General features: G+C 40.2%; 1 protein-coding gene across 1 annotated transcript in view; it reads left to right on the top strand.

Moving 5' to 3' along the window:
* Window positions 1-22,908, top strand: part of EMILIN2 (elastin microfibril interfacer 2) — a 51,625-nt gene that overhangs the window by 23,182 nt on the left and 5,535 nt on the right. The window contains exons 3-6 of the mRNA XM_019473342.1: window positions 8,203-8,378; window positions 11,190-13,124; window positions 19,245-19,577; window positions 20,157-20,195. Coding sequence (XP_019328887.1) covers window positions 8,203-8,378; window positions 11,190-13,124; window positions 19,245-19,577; window positions 20,157-20,195 — 2,483 coding nt within the window. The remainder of the gene's footprint in view (window positions 1-8,202; window positions 8,379-11,189; window positions 13,125-19,244; window positions 19,578-20,156; window positions 20,196-22,908) is intronic.

The following is a 22,908-nucleotide window of genomic DNA, read 5'->3' as shown; positions in this document are numbered from 1 at the left end:
ACATAACCTGTTGCAAAGTCACTCCTGTTCCATCACTGTTAGACTACATCACAGTGCTGCTCTACAAAATTTTTCTGAAATCCTTTCGAAAGGACTGTATTTTCAGAATTGTTCTATCCCGTTTTATTTAGTGGGTTTTTAGTAGCTTACTGTTGGTCTGTCAGCATGTGGTTGACTGGCATAGGTTCATCTTGCGAGAAAATGGAAGGAAGCAACCATATAAGAAAATTCAAGATTGTGAATCACAAGAACGAAGCTCTGCTTTGAGCCTTGCCACAGACTGACTGTGGCTGTAAGTTAAATGCATCATATGTCTTGGTTTCTCTGCTCATAAGAAGAGGATGCCTACCTAGCTTTCAGGAGTGGTAATTCATGAACATTAAGAATATTAAAATTTTAAACCGGAAACTTTATTTTTTGGGCATTTCCTACTGGACTTCAGTGGTCAGTTTTAAAAAATAAAATCCTTGGCAGCTGAGAGAGAGAGAGAGTTAGACAGATAGATAGAGAGGTGTGTGTATTGATATATATATACACAACAACTAGAAATAACTAGTATGAGACATGGGGGCACGTTTCAGAGTGTGCAGCCCCTTGGTTGTTTCTTCCCAAGAAGAAACGTTTCTCTCCCAAGAGAGAAAATTGTCTTTTGAATCTCATTTTTTTGGATAGAAGAATTCTGAGATGAGTGGCATCAAAACTCACTGTAATGAACAATGGCACTTCTGGACATATTGAATGGAGCTACAAATGAAACCCTGTGGTGTTGTCTGAGAGGAGTTGAGCATTTTTATATTCTACCAGTTCCTGTAATCTTTTGCCCCTATTATTGAAAAAAAAATCCAAACACTGCAGTAAAATTCAGCCAGATTCTCTCAGATGCATTGAACTAATGTTCAGCATTAAAGAGAACCATGTGAGAGAGACTAGGCTGTAGTGAGCTGATTTGGGCACCATGACTCTCTGCTCCTTCCCTGGCACCAATAGATGAGGGGACAGTGTTCTTTAGGAGTAGAGGAAAGCAACTTTTCTCCCTCCGTCCTGAGAGCTGATACGCTGGGGATGTAGTAGCAGGGAGGAATACAAGTCACCTGTGCCAGGTCTCTGCCCCCTAGCAATTTCTTCCAGATGGATGGCAATCTCTGCTCCCATCGTGCTTCCCAGGTGGTGTGAAGGCACAGAATAAACAATAAACACTGGAAAAAGTACTTAGTCTCTAATGCTCATTCCTATTTTATGACACATTTAGTAAAATTACAGTGCTTTCGTAGTCTGATATTAAAGCACTCTTTGCAGCGACCTGGATGGGTGATTTCTTGGTTGTGTACACAACAGGCAGTTGCGTTCCTGCAGATGCATAGTGCTTTGACTTGTTCTCTTGCTTTCCTTCAGTTTCAGTCCCTGTTAATGCTCTCAGCCAGTAGCAGGTTTTTATTCGGGATTTAGCTCAGAATAGATCCGGTGCAAATGTTGGCCATGCTATACATTAGTGCAAACTTTATTAAAAGCACCCGTACGTGCCTGTGCGAGCCCAGAGAAGCTGAGCCTCCTTGGTAATATGTGCTGGTGGAGGTCGTCATAACTTTATGTATTCCACAGGGGTGCCTCAAAATTGTGTTCTTCCTAGCGCAAACAATTTTGAAACACTCTCTGCTTGCTTTTGATAATGTATACTAGGGCCTGATTATTATGTTATATAAAGACCTGACCATGGCCTTTCGGGAACTTCAATTGAGATGGCTGTGACTGGGCCAGGCACTGGGCTAGTGGGTAAAGTCAGTGGCATTTTTTTGAAGAAAAAGTAATTCCCCAGACCCCGATGCCTGCAAACGCATGTGCTGACCTTCTTTATATAAATTTTGGAAAGCAAAAATGCCAGCTAAAGGAAGAGTAGCAGTGGAAAGATGAGACTTTCTTAAGTCCATCTGTAAGAAGCAGCTTAGTGTCTCTGATGCCAGATCAAAATCAAAAACTATTTTCGGGTTCACTAGGATTCTTTTTAAATGGATTTTTGCTGCAACGTATCATTGGGATTTATTACCGACTCCATGGCTTGCTTTCAGTGAACACCTAGACTTTTGTAGGCTAATCTATTCCTGTCAAAACATCTTTTTACCGCTTGCCGTAAATGCCTTAGGATAAACTCTTAGTAAAGACATACTTTTCTCAAATTAATCTCATCTGTGGGCTGGAACACAAGCTAGCTGCTGATGCTGCCGTGTAGTAGCAAGGATATAAAAGGACAAAATCCAGAGGTGGGGTTCGATTCACCCTAACTTCAGTTGTCTACCATACAGAGGCATGAATGTGAGCATGGGAGCTTAGACACCTGCAGTAGTGGTGACTCAAATGCAAGTCAATGGTGTCCAGCATGCTCTTTAGGTAATCGGATATAAATAATGACTTCATGACAAGTTGCTGCCCTGTTTCAACTCTGCTGGCTGTATCGACTATATTTCTGTTGGCCGTAAGGGAAATACAGACAAATAGCGCCCATCCATACCTACACAGTAGGCACCTGAAATTCAGGTGTGCTGAAACTCACTGTTACAGACGATCGCTAAAAGTCTCCGTGATTTCAGTGGAACTAGGATTTCTGCCACCATTTGTAGGGGTTGCAATTAGGCCTGCACTCTTGGGAAACAGAAAACTTGGGATCAACTGGTTCTAGTTTAGTAACTGTGTAGTATAAATGGCCAACTTGGGTGTATTTTCAGCGGCAGCCTTTGCAACCTACAAAATAAAAAATTCTTGGTCAAAATATGATTGCATTTAATTATATCTTCTAGGTAGTATTTTTGGGGGGTGTCTATGTGCTACTTCAGCACTCCCATTGCAATATATTGGAGATTTGGATGACTGGGACATGCAAGAGCAGACTATAATTTACAAAGAATGGATCTACATTCAATAAAAGCGTTAAAGAGTGAGGATTTGTTATCTTCTATTCAATAAGACCATGATTTGCAGGCTGCTGAAGTTATGGGACCTGTTCCAATGACTACAGAATTTTGGACCAACCTTGAAGTTTTGTGCTCAGAATAAACATTTTATACGCTGCTTATGTAGCAACTATGCTGATTCTGCAGTCCCTTCCTCACAGTGAGGATGTGGTGGCACTTATCTCCTTGCATTTCCCAAAAGGTTGAATGTTAATATCTAGTTACAGAACTGAGCCATATGTTTTCCCACCAATTTCATCCAAATGTTTCTGATTTGTTTTATCGCTATTAGGTGACATTCCAAATATCAGTGCTAACTGCTTCCTTCTGTGGTTTAGCACCATGAGAAAATTATAGCTCGTTCCCTAGTCAAAATGTCTAGCATTTGCAGCAAACATGTATTTTTAATTAAGCATTTTCCTAAGAAAATACTTTTCTCTCAAAGAGGAGGAACATTTGAATGCTATTGCCACACTGTACAACTTTATTTCAGCTGCAAAGTACTTAGATATGAAAAGTGGAGATTTGCATTAGCATTCTGAATGTGTTTTCTCATTTGATCAGCATGTTGAATTCATGGTGAAGGTAGTAGGCGTTGGTAGTTATAAGCCTGTTGTGGAAAGACTCCTAAAAACCAGCTGTTCTTATTTTCTCTGTTGCAAGGAAAGATTAGAGACTGTTGAAATCACCCTTTATTCATGCTTTCTAAAAGAATTATTTCATTTGTAGTATTTAGCTCAATTCACCAAAAGGATATGACCATCTTGGGCTGGAAGTCCACGAGAGGATGGGGCGACTAGGCACAATAAATGCTGGTGTATTGTGTATAACTTTTAACCACATAAGAAATTTCTTTTTAAAATATCTTTGAGACACTTATAAAAATAATTCCGTTTATTAACACTTACTTGAATAGCAGAAATCCAAGTCAACTGGAGGATGATTTAATGTTTTACTATTTTTAATTACATTCCAGCATATACAGGCATTAAAATGGAGCCTCAATTCTTTAAGACACTTACGAAACTTTTGTGAACCCTTTTGACCAAATTGCCTCACTAGGTAACTGTGTAAAGATTCACACCTACAAGATAAAAGATGTGGAAAATTGGGCGTGTTATGTTCTAACCACGTAACTCTACCCAGCTGCATAGAGAAGCATTTCATCTCTCCGGCTACACCGAGTGCATTTTGTATGTTTGTGTCTGTATGTTACATGTTTGCTGTGACTACGAGTGAGCAACTGGATTCAGAATACTGCAAATGTAAATAAAGACATGTCTGATTTGTATATTCTAGTAGCTCTCAGTCCTATGTCATTAAAATATATAGAATCACAAATTATTCTCAGGATGCGGTCCCTAGCAGAAAGTTACGGTTTGTTTTGTTAGAACTGTAACCAAGAATATAATTGTGTTCAGTGCTGTTAGACTGTTATATCCTGGCAAAATCCTGGAAGTCTCCAGCTCCTCCACTGAAATCCACTGGGCGAGCAAAGTTCTGGCTTTGAAAAACTTTCTGCATGATTGAGAATCTCCCTTGGGCTGGATGCATGCTGGTGACTGTCATTTGTCAGTGCCTCTGGGCGGTGTTGGCACAGTGTCACCATTCCTTGCATGGGCAACTTCCACAACTGTGTATGAAGCACATCATCGGTAGAGAAGCTGTAGCAATGAAGCTGTGGTTTTTAAGAAACTTTTATGTGACTGGATTCAAATTAGAAAAGCGTTGGGGTAAGTTCCTGTTTCCCAGCCTTACGTGACTAGCCTTGCTAAAGTAAGTGGGACTAGCTGTGTGATTCATTCAGCTGGACTGGCAGTATAGAGGAACAATAGTTCTTGGTAAGTAAATCCCAATTTAATATCTGGGCCATCCATGAGTATAGCTGTCTTGTTACCATAGTTCAAGATGTAAAATGTGAAAGCTCTTCTACCTCCAGATTTTGAAGCGTTTTGATTCTAGCTTATTTTTGCTCTAGGAGAATTGTGGTTTAGGATTCAAGTCAGTCTGTATTTGATGTGCCGTAGCCGAAATCAAAACAGATCCAATTCGTGTATTTGCTTGAGCTCTCAGACTTGCAAGAATTTGTAAGAAGTAGACTGCTATGACATTTTAAAAGTTGTAGATACACAGTGTTTATATTTTATAATTTAGAATGGGAGGATTCTTCTGCGTTTCAAATAATTCTTGTATTAAATCATATTAAAACATATTATGCCTATTAGGATCATGAAACTATGAAATAAAAAGAACAAGAATGTCAAATTTGCTTATTTTTTATTTTTAAGATGGAGTTTGGAAAAGTTTTATAATTTGCCCATATGAAAAATACTAAGCTTGATTTCTTTTAATTTGTTTATATTCTTCTTTTGTAATTGGTTGTGTCTTATGATTTGTCTGAATGTTGAAGTCATCTGAAGGTGTCTACATAGATGAACATGACTACAGAGAAGGTCTACAAAGAGAAACTTGTCAAAAATATGATAGGAATGGCAGAAACGGTACAAGGAAAATCCTTGTTCTGTAATTTGAGCAAAGAAGTGCACAGTTTGCATAGAAGTAGTTCTTATTCCTTTTATAAAATTTGTTTCAGCTATATTCTTAAAATTTTGTTAGGGAAAAATAGAAAAGTGTAACGGTGTTTGAAGATAATTGAAATACTGTAATTTTCAGGAAGGAGTTTGGCCCTGAAAGTATAGAGGGGAACACACACAAAGTTTGGAGCAGTTAAGTGTTTTAAGGAAAACAGAGAAAAGTATGTATGACCATTTCCGGCATGTGAAAATTGATCTGGAAGTTCAAAGTTTGCATTTCAGTAATGTGGTGGTTGTGAGAGAGGTTGTAATGACTCTCAAAACCACTTCAAAACACTAAAGCATCTAGCTAATCCTGTCACTCCTCTGACTCTGGCAGCTAGTTGGAAGGAAAGGAATCAAACCCAAGTTACCTACAGGAGATGTGGCTTAATCCTTTAGATAAGGGAGAAGGAAAAGGAAGTTCCTGGGTGGCCGGGATGTTGTCCTTCCCAGTGGTGCCCTCTACATTGCACTCCTCTGTTAATTTTTAAAGCACTTGGCCTTGGGGATGTCTGTACTTCACATTTGTAAACAGGATTCAGCAGATGTTTCGGTGAAAATTGTAAGAGAAATGATGAGCTGGAATGCAGTCTACAGCTGTTTCATATATGGTGTTACGAAGGTAAAAAAGGGTTGGAAACCCACTCTTGAGTTTACGTGCTCCAACTCAGAACCTGAAAAGCTGACAACCACAGCAAACCACTGCAGTTACAAGCAGCTAATAGACAGAGTTACAGCCTAGCCTGCCCCTGCCTTCCTATGAAGATTCACAGGAGAAGGGAATCCAGAGAGGCTTATTAGAATAAACTACTCCTTGGCCCAAAAACAGTTGGAAAAAATATGATGTTGTCAAAGTAACTCTTTCCCCTTAAATGAGAAGTCGTAGATAAAGTAATAATGCAAAGGAACACTGAGTATTTCCCGAGTGCAAAAATTAGAATATATTGTGGCAGAATTGGGAAAGATATGGTTGGAAAAGAAACAAATTCATAATTAGTAGTTAACATTTTAACCCCCCCGCCCCAAGTTTGCTAAGCAGCTTACCAAAAGGGACAGCAAATGGCTATCAGATATGGGACGTTATATTAAAATTATGTCTCTGAAGGTGAAAGATGCTGAATAAAAAAATACAGAATTATTTCAGCAATTATTTGCGCGCATGGCAAGAGAATCTTTGAAGAGTAACAGTTAAACTCTTACTCTGTGACTTTCAATAGAAACTGTTTAACAGTCAGTGTAAGATGTAACTCTTTCCATTTGGTAGCTGATTACTGGTTATTTTTAAACAATAAGGAATTTTGCATATTAATACAAGACAACATTTAATGAAGCATGTAGTTGATTTGTGTGATAGCATGGCTGCTTCTGGTGCCCGTTCTGTACTGTATTCTCCCTATCCCAAAATACACTCTGTATGCGCCCAGCCAGTCTATGAGTGAAATCTGTTGCAGGGCTCCTGTTGAGTCCTTCGCTGCTGTCCTGTATTTATTCTGCTGGTATTATTACTTTATGGACACCTCAGCTGTAATTGAATGAATGAATGAACGAACAACAAGCCTGTTGTTCATTAGTGGATGCAAACTGTTGTTCTAATCTGAAATAATCTTAAGAAAAAAAGATCTGAAAATGCCGTAGGGAGGTTAGTAGTATGATACTAGTTTTATTCAGAGAAAGGAATTCACGTGAGAAATTGGGGTCTTTTTTGTTTCTGTGTATTCCAAGTATACCAATTTATAGAGCTCAGGTGGCAAATCCCTGTTTTACTTATTTTCCTCATCTCTCAACCCAAAATGAGCTGTATCTTAAATTGATTTGGTTTTTATAAAATAGCACAGCCTCTGCTTATGGTCTGGTGGGATACCATAGTGTCTGACCACAGTTGAAAGTGCGGTATGTGTACTGAAGGAAAGTTATGGAAGAAGTCTGTGGTTAGAGAAAGTTGCACAACCAGAATCAGTTTGCCATTTATTAACTTTTGAGTGATTAATCGGGGAAACTTAAGGTAGTATGTACATAACATGTACATAGGTTTGTCTGCAAGACCCTCTTCAACTTAACTAGTGAAGTAGGAGAGAGTTGATTCCTTCCTTGGTTGTAGCCTTTCATCTGACTCCTTCTTTCATGTCCTTATCTGACTCATGCTTTCAGCGTTTTGTCCTTCCCTGGAATATCCCTCCTAGCTTTGACTGCTCCGTACGTACGGATTCCGAGGAATGGTTTAAGTGGAGACTGTGGAAAGACAAGTGGGACAAAGCAGGCAGAAACATTTTTTGATGTCCAGAAGAGTTGCTGCCAGAGCAGCCCTGTGGGTGGGTTTGCAATGAAAAACATTTAGTTAGAGGGAAAAGGTTTTGAATTTATAGAGTAATACACTGGTGGTCACTGTTACTCTCAGCAGTGTCTGATAAGTTGAACCTTCACTTCCCACAACATGTTATCCCTCTGCTCATACATGAAAGCCCCTGTTCTATGGCCATATCTGCTCTCGCTGACACGACGGTGTTGAGTGCAGGTAACTTTAAAACTTAGACAGAAACATTTTTTCATTTGATGTTTGAAGGAGAAAATGAATCATGGATGAAAGTAATTGATTTTCATTTTTAAAAAAACCTGTTTTAATTTTCGCTTTAATCTAAATAGCAGATTAGGTTACAGATCATTTAAAATGTTTTCTGTTTTGGCAGATACCGAACGAGTTTCAGACCTCGGTACACAGTTGCATATAAGACAGTAACAGAGCTGGAATGGAGATGTTGTCCTGGGTACAAAGGGGAAGACTGCAGAGAAGGCCCAGCAGAAAAGCCAAACACTGCTCGTCGTCCTGCAACACCAGCGAAAGCTGTTGTGAAGAAAGGCTTGGGTAACTTTTTGTTTGAATTTTGGTATGCATGATCAAGTCTGGTTTCTTGTTTTGTCTTTTAAGTATAAGAACATTATGGTTTCTATTAAACTCAACTACTGGCAGGTACAAAAGCCATATGGAAGACACTGCGTGGTGGGAAAATAATAGCCGGGCAATAACAGTCTTGATACAGAGAATTTCCTGAAGAATAACGAGGGGTGGCTGTAGAACACTGGCCATAAATGCCAGCTGGCTGCTCATGGTTCAGGAAAATTTTTGTGTTAAGGTTGGGGTTTTTGTAAGAACTTACAAGGTTGTTTGTGGTTTCTTCAATGTCCAGCAAAAAAAGATATATTTGAGAGGAACTACTATTAAACCAAAAAAGAACAGGTACTAATTTTAATGATACATAATGCTCCCTAGCAGTTTCACAGTGTTTTGTTTGTTCAAGGGCTTGTGCAGGTTTTACAGGTTCATGTTAGATTACCTGCTTTAATACTAAGGGGTAAGGGAATGATAAGACTCGATTTCTGAAAAAATACCTTAAAGAATGAATGATGTTTGTTTGTATAAGATACTGTCTTCTGAAAGGGTAAGAAGGAATGCTGTTACTGCAGTATAATGCCTTTTCTGCATTAACAAAAAATGATAAACAGATGTTTCCTTCTGAAGGACTTTTTCCCAACATCATTGGAGATTAGTGTCACGAATAGCACTTAGTCAGATTTCCACTTGTGTTTTTTGTGTAGTGGAATGGATTGGGACTGAATACATGGTTTCAAACCAATCCTATAGATTATACACCTGCTTTAAAAATAAGCTTTTTAAATATTTTGTTAGCCCACCTAAAATATTATTTCCAAAAGATGATAGTAACACACAGTGATATCTTTAAGTAACTTGCACACTACTTACGTCCAGAGATTTTCTTTCTGCTCTGACCCTAAAATAACCGTAATTCAGTGCAAAAATAGACCAGTGTGTATGTAATAGCTACATTCTGTATGTGCATACTTTTTTATTATTAAAGGAATCAGCCCCCCTGCCAGTCTTGAAGAGTACATTTGTGACTTCCTACCTTCTTTGCAACGTCTTTAAGCAGAAATCCAGTTTAAAACTAAGAAAAATTCCAACTGCATGTCCCTCAGACCCTATCTCAGTGTTGCTCTCCACTGTATATCTAGCATGCATAGCTTGGAACCAGGGCTAAGATTCTTTTATCTGAAGATTTAACTGTTAACGCCACTTGTCATCTGAAAGAGTTATTCCAAGGCTAACAATTTGTGCGTCTATTTTCTGTTGTATGTTTTCTTCTTCACTTTTGCTTCTTAACTTCATTACTTTTTATGTCTGCAATAGTATGCCTTCACCGTGCAAAAGTCTTTGCATTGCATAAAAGGTATCATGCAAAATCCCAATTAGGACTATACATGATGTATTTATGGAGTGTACCCCTCTGGGCATAATGGCAAAGATACATGGGAGTAAGCAAATAAATATGGTCATGTGGATCTACACATTAAAGTGGTATTAAATGTTTGTTAAACTAAAACAATTAGTGTTCTAGCTGCAGGTTTGATTAATATTAGATGATTATTTGGGATCACACTCAGTATCTTGACTTACTAGTGCCTTATTGCTGAGAATCCTGGAAAATAGGACTAGAGGGATCTTAAGGGGTCTGTTTATCCATCCCCTAAGGTAGGATCAGCTGTGTCTGTCCAGCCTCCGGTGGTGGAAATTCTGCTGCTCATGTGGACGATGTCTTCTGGCATTTCACTTTCTATCAGGCCTCACCTTCACTTGCTCCAGTTGAAGCCCATTCTTCTTGTCCTGTCCCATCAGTAGCAGATAGGGAAAACAGTTAATTCCCTACCAGTTTGCAGATTTCTTTCAGAATATCACTCTTCATTCTCCTCTCCTCTAGCCTAAATAACAAATTACTTTGACTTTTCTTGCAGTTTATACTTTATTGACCTCTGATAATGTTTCTTTCTTTCTTCTGGATTTTCTACAATTGTTACACATTTTGCTTGAAACTGAACATCCAGAATTGTACGTGGCTCTGCAAATGAGGTGCTGCCAATGACAAATGGATTGGAAGGATGGTTTCAGATTCATTAATTGATTTGTTCTAGGTAAAAAGTAGATTGCAGCTAAAAGTCTGCTTTTACTTTTTTTCATTCGATGAAGATAGTGCTGGTGTTATTTTAATCTTAACGATTTTGGATGTGTAAAGCTTATGCTTTTATACACATTTTTATTGCCTACTTAAATATGCGTCAAATAATTAGGTATTTTTGAAGCAAGTGTGATAACTGGAATATCTTGCAGAACCCCATCCAGTATATGAATTTGGACCCCAGTTCAGCAAAATACTGGAGCACAAACCCACTTTAGGCACATAAATTATTGCCACTTAAGTTTTCAATGGGAATTCAAGAGCAGCACCTCCCAAAGTATTGTTATAGGAGATGCAGTGGCTCTAAGGTGATTGTGTTGTGATGTGTATGGATCTATAGTGGTCTGTTATGTATGCTATAGCTTAGATTCATTGCTGAACAAGAAGGGGGGTTCTGCTTGCTAATTTATTTATTTATTGCCATTGTATCTTGGCAGGAATTGGTCAATGTGCTAAAACTTTTAGTCTGGGGTGTCTTGATAACGTTTTAATTATAAACTACTGAAAACAAGAACAGAAAAGGGAACAAGCATTATGCAATTTAAATCATTATTTGGCTTTAAAGAAAAGTGAAATTAGCCTCAGCTGATTAAAACAGATACCACTGGGAATATTTACATCCAGACTTTGTTATTTCCATGAAACAGATGCAGAACCAACAGAAGTGCCGGAACCTCCACCATATGAGAAGAAAATGCAGTTTCTTGAGGACGAGTTGTTTAGACTTACACGATCAGTGCTTGAACTTCAGTCCTCCGTGGCAGGTGTGAATGAAAACCTAAAGTTGACTGTCCAAGAAGATGCTAGTAAGATGTTGGTCACTTGGCTGAACAACCTTTATGACCGCCCAGAGCCTGATAGTGCGGTTGGTGGTGAAACAGACACTATTCATCTGCCTGGACTCCTCAGCAATAAAGATCAAAAAGACCCTTTTATTGATTTTGAAATGGAGGATATAAAGTCTGAGCTAGCTGAGGTCAAAGAAGCCTTGAAGATGAGGAATGACAAGCTGGAGGAACTGAATGGAAAAGTAAAAGGCTATGAAGGACAAATAAAACAACTGCAGGAGGCAGCACAAGGACCTACAATAACAATGCCCAGTGACAATATATATCAGGAGTATATAGACTCAAAATTTGAGTCCCTCAGGCAGGAAATACTGGAAGGATTTGAAAAGAAAATGGCAGATCTGAAGAACTCCTGTGAATACAAACTACAGGATATCCAGCAGCAGTGTGATGACAATGAAAATAACTGTTCAGGAATAATTGATGTTATAAAAGCAAAAGAGAATGACTTGAGGAAAGAAATAAATACTCTCCGAACTCAGATTCCATCAAACAAGTCCAGTTGTTGCAAGGAGGGTGAGAGAAATGACTTTGACCAACAGATAAAAGATTTAGATAAGAAGATTGACAGAGTTGTGGAAGCACACAGGATCTTGAACGTCAGAATAGATAATGAAATCAGTCGGTTGTCAACTCCAGATCTAGAAGACATGTTTGGTGAGAGGTTGGAGGAGCTAGATGCGAGGATGAATGTTACAGAACGGAATGCTGAAGAACATTGCTTTTACGTTGAAGAAACTCTCCGCGGTGCTATAGCTGCTGAGGTAGATGAATTGAGAGACTTGTTTGACCAAAAGCTTCAGGCACTAGAAGATAGGCTAGGTGGCACTATTTTAGAGATAGCTAATACCACAGACCCAGATGGAATGTATATTAATCCTGGGCCCATCTTGCCCAGTGACGCAGGATTTGCAAATGAGCAATTTACAGCAGAGGTGAATTTTCTGAAGAACAAACTACTGTCGCTTGAACACCTCTGTGGACAGAAATGTCAGTCTGCACCACGAGGTATGGAGGACCTTCAGAAAGAGCTAGAAAATTGTAACAACAAATACCATCACTTGCTTTTGAAAACAGATAATAACTCTGTTCTCCTGCAGTCTCTAAATAGCTCTCTTAATGAGAAACTCAACTTAATTAAGGGTAACCAACGTGACATCCAGAAAATGCAGAGAGACGTACGTGTATTCCGGTATAGTCTAAGTGTCATGGATAAAGACATGAAAAATCTTCAAGATGGCTTGAGTAGCTGCAAGGAGCAGCTTCTGGGAGTCAATTCTACCTGTAGAAAAACACAACGAGGTGTCTTCCGAAAAATCGATCAAATGCAGAGGACATTTGCAAATCAAACTGCTCATCCCAGTGATAATTGCTGCGGTGAAGTGAAAGAGAGACTAGAACAATTGAATGACCATATCCTGAATGATCTTAGCAAGTGCAAAGAAAAGACCCAAGGTATCCAGGAGGGTGTTTCGGATGTTGAGAGCAGAGTCTCGCGTGTTGAAAAAGTTTGCGGCAAGCTGGACTCTGTCTCAGGTAGCTTGCAGAAGATAAAAGAAGGTCTGAATAAGCACGTAAGCAGCTTATGGAACTGCATTCGTGAAATGAATGGAACCATAGCATCTCATTCCACTGATATTTCTGGCCTCAAAAATTCTGTCCAACATTTTTATAGTCAGGTCTCCAAAATCACCACAGACATTGAAGGCATGCTGAAATCTCAGTCTGACACAAGTAAGTTTTTTGGGGGGTTTTTTATGCTTTTTTTGTTGGTTTTTTGACTGACTTCCTTTTCTGAATCATTTATAAAGGAACTAGACAAGGGAGGAAAAATTTCATATTACACAATTTCTACTTTGTTTTTACAGTGACTCTAATTTTGGCTCTTTGCTCTAGAATGCCATAGAGGACGTTGAGTGCTTTTAAAAGTATTATAAAAAAAAAAAAAAGTCTTATATGCTTTCGTGTTTACTTTTAGCCAGAATAAAGAGAGTGGGAAAACTAATATTTTTGGATAGTGAGTTTAAAGTGAGTTTTGAGTAATAATTATCTGTGGGTATTATTCCAGTTCATTTGCTTGGATTTTTTTTGTTTGTTTGTTTTGTTTTGTGGTGTGAGATTATTCTTGATTCCTGGGGGAAAATTGAAAAGTAAATGGAGAAAACCGAAGTCAAAGGAATTCAAATTTATGATAAGAAAGATTCCCCGTAAGTTTTGTTCTTAGCATGAGTTAATGATTATAATTCAGCACCGACTCTTTGATTTAGGACTTTCACAAACAAGCTCTGGCATATCTTGGTGTAGCGATAGAAGACTTCTGCTTCATAGCTCTCCCAGAAGTTTGCATTCCCACAGCGTAGCTGGCAATAGGTTCACACCCCAGCTGGCAGTGTTTTCACACCTCAGCCACTTCTGTTAGTAGTCCAACATGTTAGCTCAACTCTACCTCCACAGGTGGTTTAAAGTTCGCATTAGAGTAGCTGAGAAGCAGAGGCACATTCTCTTTGGCTCAAAATGCTGTGAAATGGTAACCTCAACATGTCGGTGAACCTTGCCATGAAGGTTTAGAGACCTTGCTAAATGCCACTCAGTTCCCTCTGCAGTTCTTGCTCCAAATTTCAGCAATGGGTTGTTTTTCTGAGAGAGTCAAAGTTTACAGAAGGAAGCTGAGTTCCTGTTTCTGTTAGCAAGACGCAAAAATGTAGGAATTGGAGACTGTTTTGAAACTGCACTCTTCAGTTGGTTGATGCTTCTGGTTTTAATTCTGTGCACGTATGAGATAAATAAGCCGATTTCTGTGACTGGCCGTAAATCAGAAGAAGAGGTGCTGAGGGAAGAGCCTGTGAGCTATTGCAGCTGATGGTGGTTGGGGGAGATCAGATGCGGGACTGTGAGCGCTCTTGCTTGAATGGACAAGTTGTGCTTCATGAAGGGTCTGAAAGTAATTTCTTTAGGGAAGAATATCCTTCTCACTCTGAGGCAGAGACTTGAAAGCCTGGGATAGGTATGTTTCTTTTGGGTGTTTAATTGTTTAAAACCAAATGTATTTCAGTACTTGGCACAAAAATCCTTCTGAGGTGAGAAGCTCTCGTGTGAAATTAAAAAAAAATAAGTTTCTCTTCCTTTAAAGGCAGAAGTGAAGGGGAATGGAGGGGGTCCGTAATTCTCAGATAATTATTTTGGTGAAATCTTGACTTAAATTCAGCAGGGTTAGGACCTTCACCCCTAGATCTTGCAGAAGCAGACCTAGTCCCCATTAAAATGCAGTATGATGTATCTATGTAATCCTATTTCTCATCCATCTTGCCCAACATAAATGTGCACCAGGGACCAATATTGGAGAAAGGTCCAAGATACACACAGTAATCTTTCTTCTGCTATTTAAAGCAGGTGTTCAAACGGCCTCATGGGTTGTATTTATCAGCCCCTATTATGATGTTGTAAAGCATTAAAATGCCTCAGCGCACCTGGGTTTCCATAAAATAATGCCATTTCAGAGCAGAGCTCTCCATCCTCCACTGGGTGTTAAGAGCCTATGGAAGGATGCTGCTGCTGGATCTGGGGTGCAGGCACTGTGAGCATCCCTCGCTGCTATGAGGTGCCTCTGGCCTCTGAAGGATTCATGAAGCACACACTTCGGTCCCCAAATGTTTCCAATTACAATAACACTGTCTGGCACAGCAGTCCAAGTAAGTTTTGATGGCTGGAGTTGCAGAAAGATTTTGGCAAAAGAGCCTTTTTTGGAAGTAGTTTGGGAACCCTGTTACGTGAGTTGGGGTATGGCTTTAACTATTTTTACATCCATGATCTGCAGCATCGTCTCCAATACTGACGTTATTTGAAAGGAAGACTGTCAGTCCTGGCCATAGATCAGTGTAGAATTTCTTACGCACTATTTGCCAGCGTATCGTAGCATTCAGATGATGTCATTTGACTTCAGAAGGGCCGAAAAAACAGAAACAAGTTGTTACTAATAACGGTTGTTGAGGGCAGTAAGGCAAGGATATGTTGCAAGAAATACAATATAAAATCTTATCAAGCAGTGTAAGCCCAGCACACTATAAACCTGAGCAAAGTCAAACGACCCTGATCTTAGGAATATGGCTGTGTTTTCTTCCAAATTTGTTATTAAGGGGTTTCAAGTGCCTCAGTCCAGACTAACAAGCCAGGTTAGTGAATGATTGTATGTCAGATATGGACCCAGAGGCCAGAAATGTATTTAATTTGTTATAATTTCTGGTGAAGGTAGTGCAGCGTCCTGCCGTACACAAGGTGGTGGTGGCAGCAGGCGGTGGTCTGCTCTAAGTGTGTAGGGGACCACACACGATGTGCTCACCAAGGTAATGTAATTCCAGCAGCTTGATAATGTAATTCCAGAAGCTCTTCATCCACATTAAATGGTGACTGCCCCCAGCTCCACGCCTCGTAGGATAAGTTGTTCTCATTGCGCTCTGCCTCTCTGTGGGTAGGTGTGCTCTTCAAATGGCACGAAACTGAAAGCCGTGTTAAAGTTAGTGGTGTCTTTTAACTTACTGCCTACTCATATAGATTCATGAAGTTTTCCAGGAGCAGAAGTGTGGTCTTGCAGCCAGATACCATGCTGGGAGTGCAGTTTGCTTTGGTTACGGTTATTTGACCTGAACTGCAATTCCTCTGGTAACTAACTGTCTGTGTAGCAGGGTTTTGAAAGCAACAGTGAAATGTTGTCTGCTGAAGTTACGGTCTAAGAAACCAAATGTATGCTTTGCATTACAGCGTCGATAAAGGGCAACATAAAATCTTAGTGTTGTAGTGCAATAGTCATATAGTCAATTCCTCTAGGCTCCCTGTGAGCTCTTGCAAAATGGTACTTTGTAATTTAATTGTCAAATCCCTTTGGTATCTATGACAAAATTCAAGTCAGGTCTTTTTCGCTTCTTGTGAGTGCAGTCACAGATTCCTTTACTCGCTAGTTTGTTTTACGCGCTTTGTTTCTGTGTGTTCTGGGGGCTGAGGAGAGCGTGGTTGAGCAGAAGAATACTAGAAACAGATGCACCCAGAAGATCCACCCGCCTCATGCATCCAGGTCGCTGCTCATCTTCCTTCCCAGCAAATCATTCCTCCTTCAGTGAAATAAATTGCAGGTTAAAGCTGCCTGGCTGAACAAACTGAATAAAATAAAATATTTTTAAGAGGGGGAGGGGAAGAAAAGCATTCTTATGTTCAACCGAGGAGGGAAACCTTTCCTTCTGTTTCAGTTGAGGATGGGCATCTGAGAGCAGAAGCTGTTGTGTGACATGGTAACCGAGTTGTCACTTACACCAGTGATGACAAGTGGAGCAGCAAGGACACCGCTGCTGAGGACAGTGTTACTATTCTCAGCTGTGTAATGATCTCAGCTCTGTTCTTTGCCTTCCCAGGTAGATGGGAGGATGATGGGGAAGATTTCTGTTTTGTCCGCTGCTCAGCAAAGCTTAAGCAGGTCCAGCTAGATTCACCCCAGCCTTCATCAGGGGTTCGTTTTCTCATTGCCTTGTGAATTGAAAACACGTGTTACGGAATTCAGTGTCAGGATAGGGTGGCTCCAGTGTTATCATCTTTATCTAGTGATTTATTGGTACTTTGTCTTGCGATGATGCATCTCAGTAGAAGAGGCCAAAAAGGTTGGCAAAGATGGCAGACCAGATCCCTCTCAACCCACACATATCTGATTACTGTCACTTTAAGTTGAGGTTTAGGCAGGTAATTTTGGATTTATCTTTATGGAGATGTAGTTGGATAATTCTGAATATTGCAGTATTGATGTTGCATGCAAGGAAGCAGTTTGCACAGGATATGGGATCTGAGCTGTTGATTGTTATTTAAAGGTTTAGAAAAGCAAGCAGAGAAATGTATTAATTTTCCCTGTGTCAACCCAAGTCATTGTCTTAATAAAGCTCAGCTTAGTTGACTAGAGAAATGACAAGTACGTGCATCCCAAGGTAAAGTATTTTGTCAGTTTGTGTTTTGAATGAGGTTAATCTGAAGATCTTAGTTGAAGATATAAATCTATGCCACTGTGGACAGAAGATGTCTCACTAAGTTAACAACTCTGTTAAATAACTCACTTTGATACTTTAAGCCCTTTTTTGAAAATTTTTATAAGACTTTTTAATCCTGGGATTTTTATGAAGATAATTTTAATCTGTATAGAGCGAACATTTCACTCAGTCCTCTGCCTTGTGGACAGAGTTACCGAGTGAGCTTCAGTCCAGCTTTGTCATGCATTGCTTGTATAAGTTTCAATTCTCATGACAGTTAAAGTCAGCCAGCAAAGCTCGGGAAGATTTATTTCTAGCAGGCATATCTAGCAAATGAATGCAGGTGGTGCAAGACTATGACTTCAGACGGCCTCTCAGTACTCTGGAAGGCTTATGTGGACTTTTTATGAGACTGAAAACAAGAAACGAGATTCACAAGGGTAAAGTGCAGGTGTCGAGTACTCACAAAACAGCACGTGGCTTGCCAGCGACACCGTCTGGACCCCAGCCATGCATCATGGACAACACCTTCATGACTTTGTTGTAAGCTCTCACCCAAAGGTGCAGCGTAAGGCCCTCCTGGGGGTTCCCGGCTGTACAGCAGAGCCAGGGGAAGCCTCACACCACGTCTGCTTCTAGGCACAGCCATTCGGTTTAGCCCTAGCCACTGATGAATTTACCCAGGCTGATTTTGGACTGTGATGAATTGAAGTGCTTCGTTCTGACCACTGAGACCTCAGAGCAGTGGTCTCCAGTGTGGACCATGGCAAGCATCTCTGGTGTGACGAGTGGCATCAGATAAATTTGCAAGGGGATGTTTGTCTATTTCCCCAGAAACTCACTTCCATCCCCGCACCTAAAGCCATGCTTTAGTCTCAAAATGCAACCAAAGTAACCAATGCTAATGTTTAATTTAGAATGAAATTCTAATTATTCTGTGTAAAAGCTGTCATTGCATCTGCTGAAATCTATACATTTGTAAATTCCTGTTCTTAATGTAGATGTAATTCAACTTCATTCTTGGGAGGACATTGCACCCTTAGATGTCATCTAGGACTTCATTTTTATGAATAAGCCGTAATTCCTATAAAGGGCTTAGAACTGGACCAGATACACAAATGTAACCATGTCAGCGCTGTTCAACCCTGATGTCATATGTGTTGGCTGCCCTACTGGAAAAGTCTTTTAATGGTATCTCTTCTCTTTAAACAATAAAGGGTTTTCTGGTAGATTATATCCTAGGGTTCTGCCTTCGTTGTCAGAAAATATTAGTAATGGGAGTACTTGGAATTTTAAGTTTGTTGCTTTTCAAAGTAGGGGAAAAAAAACTGTAAGTTGGTGTTCATTTACTCAGTTTTTTTGCTGTGGATACTTTTCTTTATGGTATTGCTAAAGGGTCAGCCTTGTGCTAGGTGTTGTGTGAGTACAGAGTCGAAAGTAGGAGCGATGGGCGGGAGGGGTTCAGGAGAACTGAAGTGAAGGTAGAGAGAGAGCATGCAATGGAGGTGAAGGCACCGGTGGGAATAGGTATGATACACAGCCCGCTTGGTGGAGAAAGGCAAAGCTGGACTAGTGGGTGAACGTTCACGGGTTATTTGACTGCCGCTTGTCCTGTCTCCAGACTGTCTTCATTCCTTTCCCTGTGTCACAGGCTGGGAAAGAGGGGAGTCTGTAGTACTGCAAGAGTGGAATGGAGTTTTGCCAGTGCAGTCTTGGGTCTGAGGGGAAAGGTGGCCTCAAATTGAGTCCTGTTTTATTTTAAAGTTTTGGGGTTTTTTTTACAAAAATCTGCAATTTTATATACTATTTTAGGTGAATAATTCTGTATCTTTCCACTTCTTTCATCATTTCAAAGGGCGATCAGAAGTACCACGGCAGCCATTGCCACCAAGACCACCCCTGCAGCCCCAACCTGGCATATCCCTGCTGCCATCAAGGCCGAGGATACAATCCCCGCGACAGAGGACCCCCCTTCAGCCACTGCAGCCGAGACCTCTTCCGCGCCCAGCGCTGCCAGGATCAGGAGTTGTGCCATTTCTGCCCGGAACAACCGGGATCATCTTGGAGACTGGAGAGGCAGGATCTCCTGGCACTGTTTTAATGTCAGGAAGAGGACGGCTTAGAAGTGTGGATGGTCAGGCTGGTCAAAGTACCATGCCCATTGCTGAAGGGTATGCTGGAGCACCAGGTGAGAGAACCAAACTAATAGTGAATCACTCCCATCTAAGTGCAGTGGACATGCCAGGTCTTGCTAGAGGAGTGACGCTGAGATCTGTTGCGCTTTACCAGCCACCTTTCAGCCTTTTGTGGACGCCCATTATAGCACCTGCTGTTGGGAACGGGCTTACGGCAGAGATGATTTGTGAACAGGCCTTTGCAGCTTCCAGCTGGCTACAGAAGTAGGGGAAACGCATTCAGTGCCAGTTTTGTTGCCTTTGCCAAGGCTGCACAAAGCATGAGGTCAACAGGGCTGATGTAAAATCCTTGGTAACTACAGCAGTCTTTGCCACTAGGGAAACTTAAATTTTTTTTTCCTTGCCATAGTGCTTGCAGTGGATTTAGTACATTGTAGTAAGAATTTCATTTTCTTTGCCATGACCACTCCAGTTCAACGATGATTGAGCATTTCATAGGAGATGCTATTTGGTAGCTGTTTTGGTAGGTTGCTGTTCGGTAACAAAGGATGCTTTTTAGAAGACTGCAGTGGTATTTTGTCATAATGTATTCCATTACATACTGTGTCACACATACTGCTTTTCCTTTGTAGGATATCCAAAGTTATCTCCTCCTACCACGGACTCGCAAGGTAAGGCAGTTGTTTCCTAGAAGTTCTTTACACAGGTACTTAATGTTTATTTCAGTCCCTGGAAAGTCACAGTTAAGAGAACAAAGTGTTGATTTTTAGTATTTAAGTTTAGCATTGAGGAAAATCTGTCAGATTTTTGCTATACCTAAGCATTAAAACATAATCTGCATCCTTTGAAAATAGGGTTTTTTTGAAGTTTTGAAAAAGAATTCATTTTGGGTTATTGTTACTTACTTCAGTGGTTTTTTAAAATACAAAGGGTTTCTATTTCCTAGTAAATGTCAGTACTGACCTTTTTTTTTTTCCTTTTAAATGAGATAATATATATTTCTTTCTGACGATGTTAATATTTCTTTAACAAAATAGGAATAAGGCCAAGACTAAGATCTTGAAGCACTGTTAGTATCTGAGCTAGTGCATGAGTTGGTTCTCCTCGTGGGAGAGTTTCTGGCTTTGTTAGAATCACGAGGGCTCGTGTTCCTGACTTCAGTGAAAGCAGGAGTGCTGCCACTGACAACCACAGTTTAAAAAGATTCAGAATGCAGTTTTCTTGGTTTGGTGGGGGTTTTTTATTTTTTATAATTGTTAATATCACAGTTCATTTATGGATTTATATGATAAACAGGTGTAAATCTTGTGTGGGACATGCTAGTTGGCCTTGATAAATACGTTGATTGGGTGCTGCCTGCCCTACAACCTCATACTCAAGATATTATCAAACCCTGGGGAATGGTATCCTGGATCAAAGTGAATCTTCCCACACCCTCTTCAAAAAGAATGATTTCATCTAAATTTGTTTGAGGAAATATGAGAAATAGATGAAAATAAACATTAGGGCTTTATGGCATCCAAAATCCTACCCTTGGGACTTAGTTTGATGGCCCTAACAAAATCACAGATACACATCCTGAAGACTGGTCTGGGGACTGACAAAGAGTTGTAAAGAGTTCACACTGTAATTCTGATATTTATACTTTCTAATTAAAATTCTGTCATAGCCTTAAAGCAATCTTTTTGCATTTGAGGATTGTGGTGGTGAGAACAAGCAGCAATAGATGAGGCTTCTGGAAGAGGATAAGAAGTAAAGAAATGTTCGTTTATCTTGATGCCAGCAAAGCCAATATAGATGTCTAGATTTCTGATAAATGGATTTCCTGGGGGTTTTCTTCCACTTTGTACAATCTATCGCCATTTATAGACAGCAGTATTTTAATAAGTTCATGCTAAAACTGTGTGAAACAGTAGGTGGATGTTAAAAGTGTTGAAAAGGCAGGGCGTGGCAGGCAGTGCGCCTGTTTGCTGCTTGGTGGAACACGTTGCAAGAAACGTTAGCACCCTGGGATCCAGGGAGAGGTGGCCTTGACCAGGGAGTTCCTTTTCCTGATCCGTGCCCCTGAAGACCTATCTAAATATAAGATATATCTGCTGATCTGTCCTATAACTTCCCCCAAAATGCCTTGCAAACTCCAATGGCAGGTACAGTCATAGAAAACAGAGAGGTAAGGATGGTGCAAACAGCTATTAGCCTTCTGTGGAGTTAGAGCATTTACATCCACTGTCCCTAATCATCAGTGTCTGCTTACAAACAGCAAAGAAAGAGAGCATTCTGGGGCAGAATTCAGCAGTTGTGGACATTACCAGCTGGGGAAGGGAAGATTTTTGGCTTATTGGAGGAGGAACTTAATGCTTAAATAAGGCATCAAGGAATCCTTAATATCTAAGTCGTGCAGGACCACAGTTTATGATGTCTCTGCCAGCCTTCACCCAGTACATTTTGTGGTACTGAAATTCAAATTTGAAAGATCAGACCTTCTTGTGCTATAATTCCTAAAATAAGAAGCTTGTAATATTAAATTGGCCTTCTGAGTACTCCCTTTCATTTCTGTTTCTGAATAGCTTCTGTTATATAAAAGCACTGCTCAGGAAGAAGTTGAGGGCTCCAACTCTGTCCTCTGGGATTAAACTGGCCCACTTTAGAGCTCTTCTTGAATGCTGAGGCACGATTTGCATATGTTCAATACCAAAGTATTTCTTGAGTTTTTCAGATTCATTAGCTATCTGTTTGCATGCTTCTCTCACTATGATGTTGTAGGTAAAGATCTTGAAGGACTTACAAGTATTAATGAGAGAGTAGAAGGTACAATATTACAGATTAGCTCTATTTTCACAGGCAAGGAGTTTATGACAAAGGCGAGTTAAGTGTCAGGACCTAAGTGCATCCACCTAATCCCTTTTAATACAGAAAGAGTTGAACCAATTGTTATTTAAAGAAACATCAGCAGCAAATGTTATTGAAGCATGGCGATTTTACAGTTATGAGAATTTTTGTTTGCTGGAGCAAAGAAAATTGCAGAGGCAGAAGTAATGAATTGGCTGATGAACTGGTCTGGGAACTGATGAGAAAATGCTTGTAAGATCCCAGGTCACACAACTAGGCAAGGACAGAGCCAAGAAGAGGATTTGGACGTTCTGATCAGCGTACAGAGGGTCACAGTGAAAAAAATTCACTGAAAGCACAAATTGCCTTCCCCACCCTCCCCCTTCATGCAGTCTGCAGTTTTGCTTGTGTCCTTAACCCTGCAGCTCCAATGGAGGGTGGTTGCTCCTCTCTAAAAGAAACTCCTTTGTAAGGTGGTGTTGTGCTTTAACCTCGGCCGGCATCTGAGCACTACACAGCTGCTCGCTCACTCTCCCCCTCCCCCTGGATGGGGGA

Source organism: Aptenodytes forsteri, unplaced genomic scaffold (genome assembly GCF_000699145.1).
Source record: "Aptenodytes forsteri isolate BGI_AS27 unplaced genomic scaffold, ASM69914v1 Scaffold229, whole genome shotgun sequence".
Lineage (NCBI taxonomy): Eukaryota > Metazoa > Chordata > Aves > Sphenisciformes > Spheniscidae > Aptenodytes > Aptenodytes forsteri.
The sequence above is the reverse complement of the archived record's forward strand: the minus strand, read 5'-3'. Positions and strand labels throughout refer to the sequence as shown.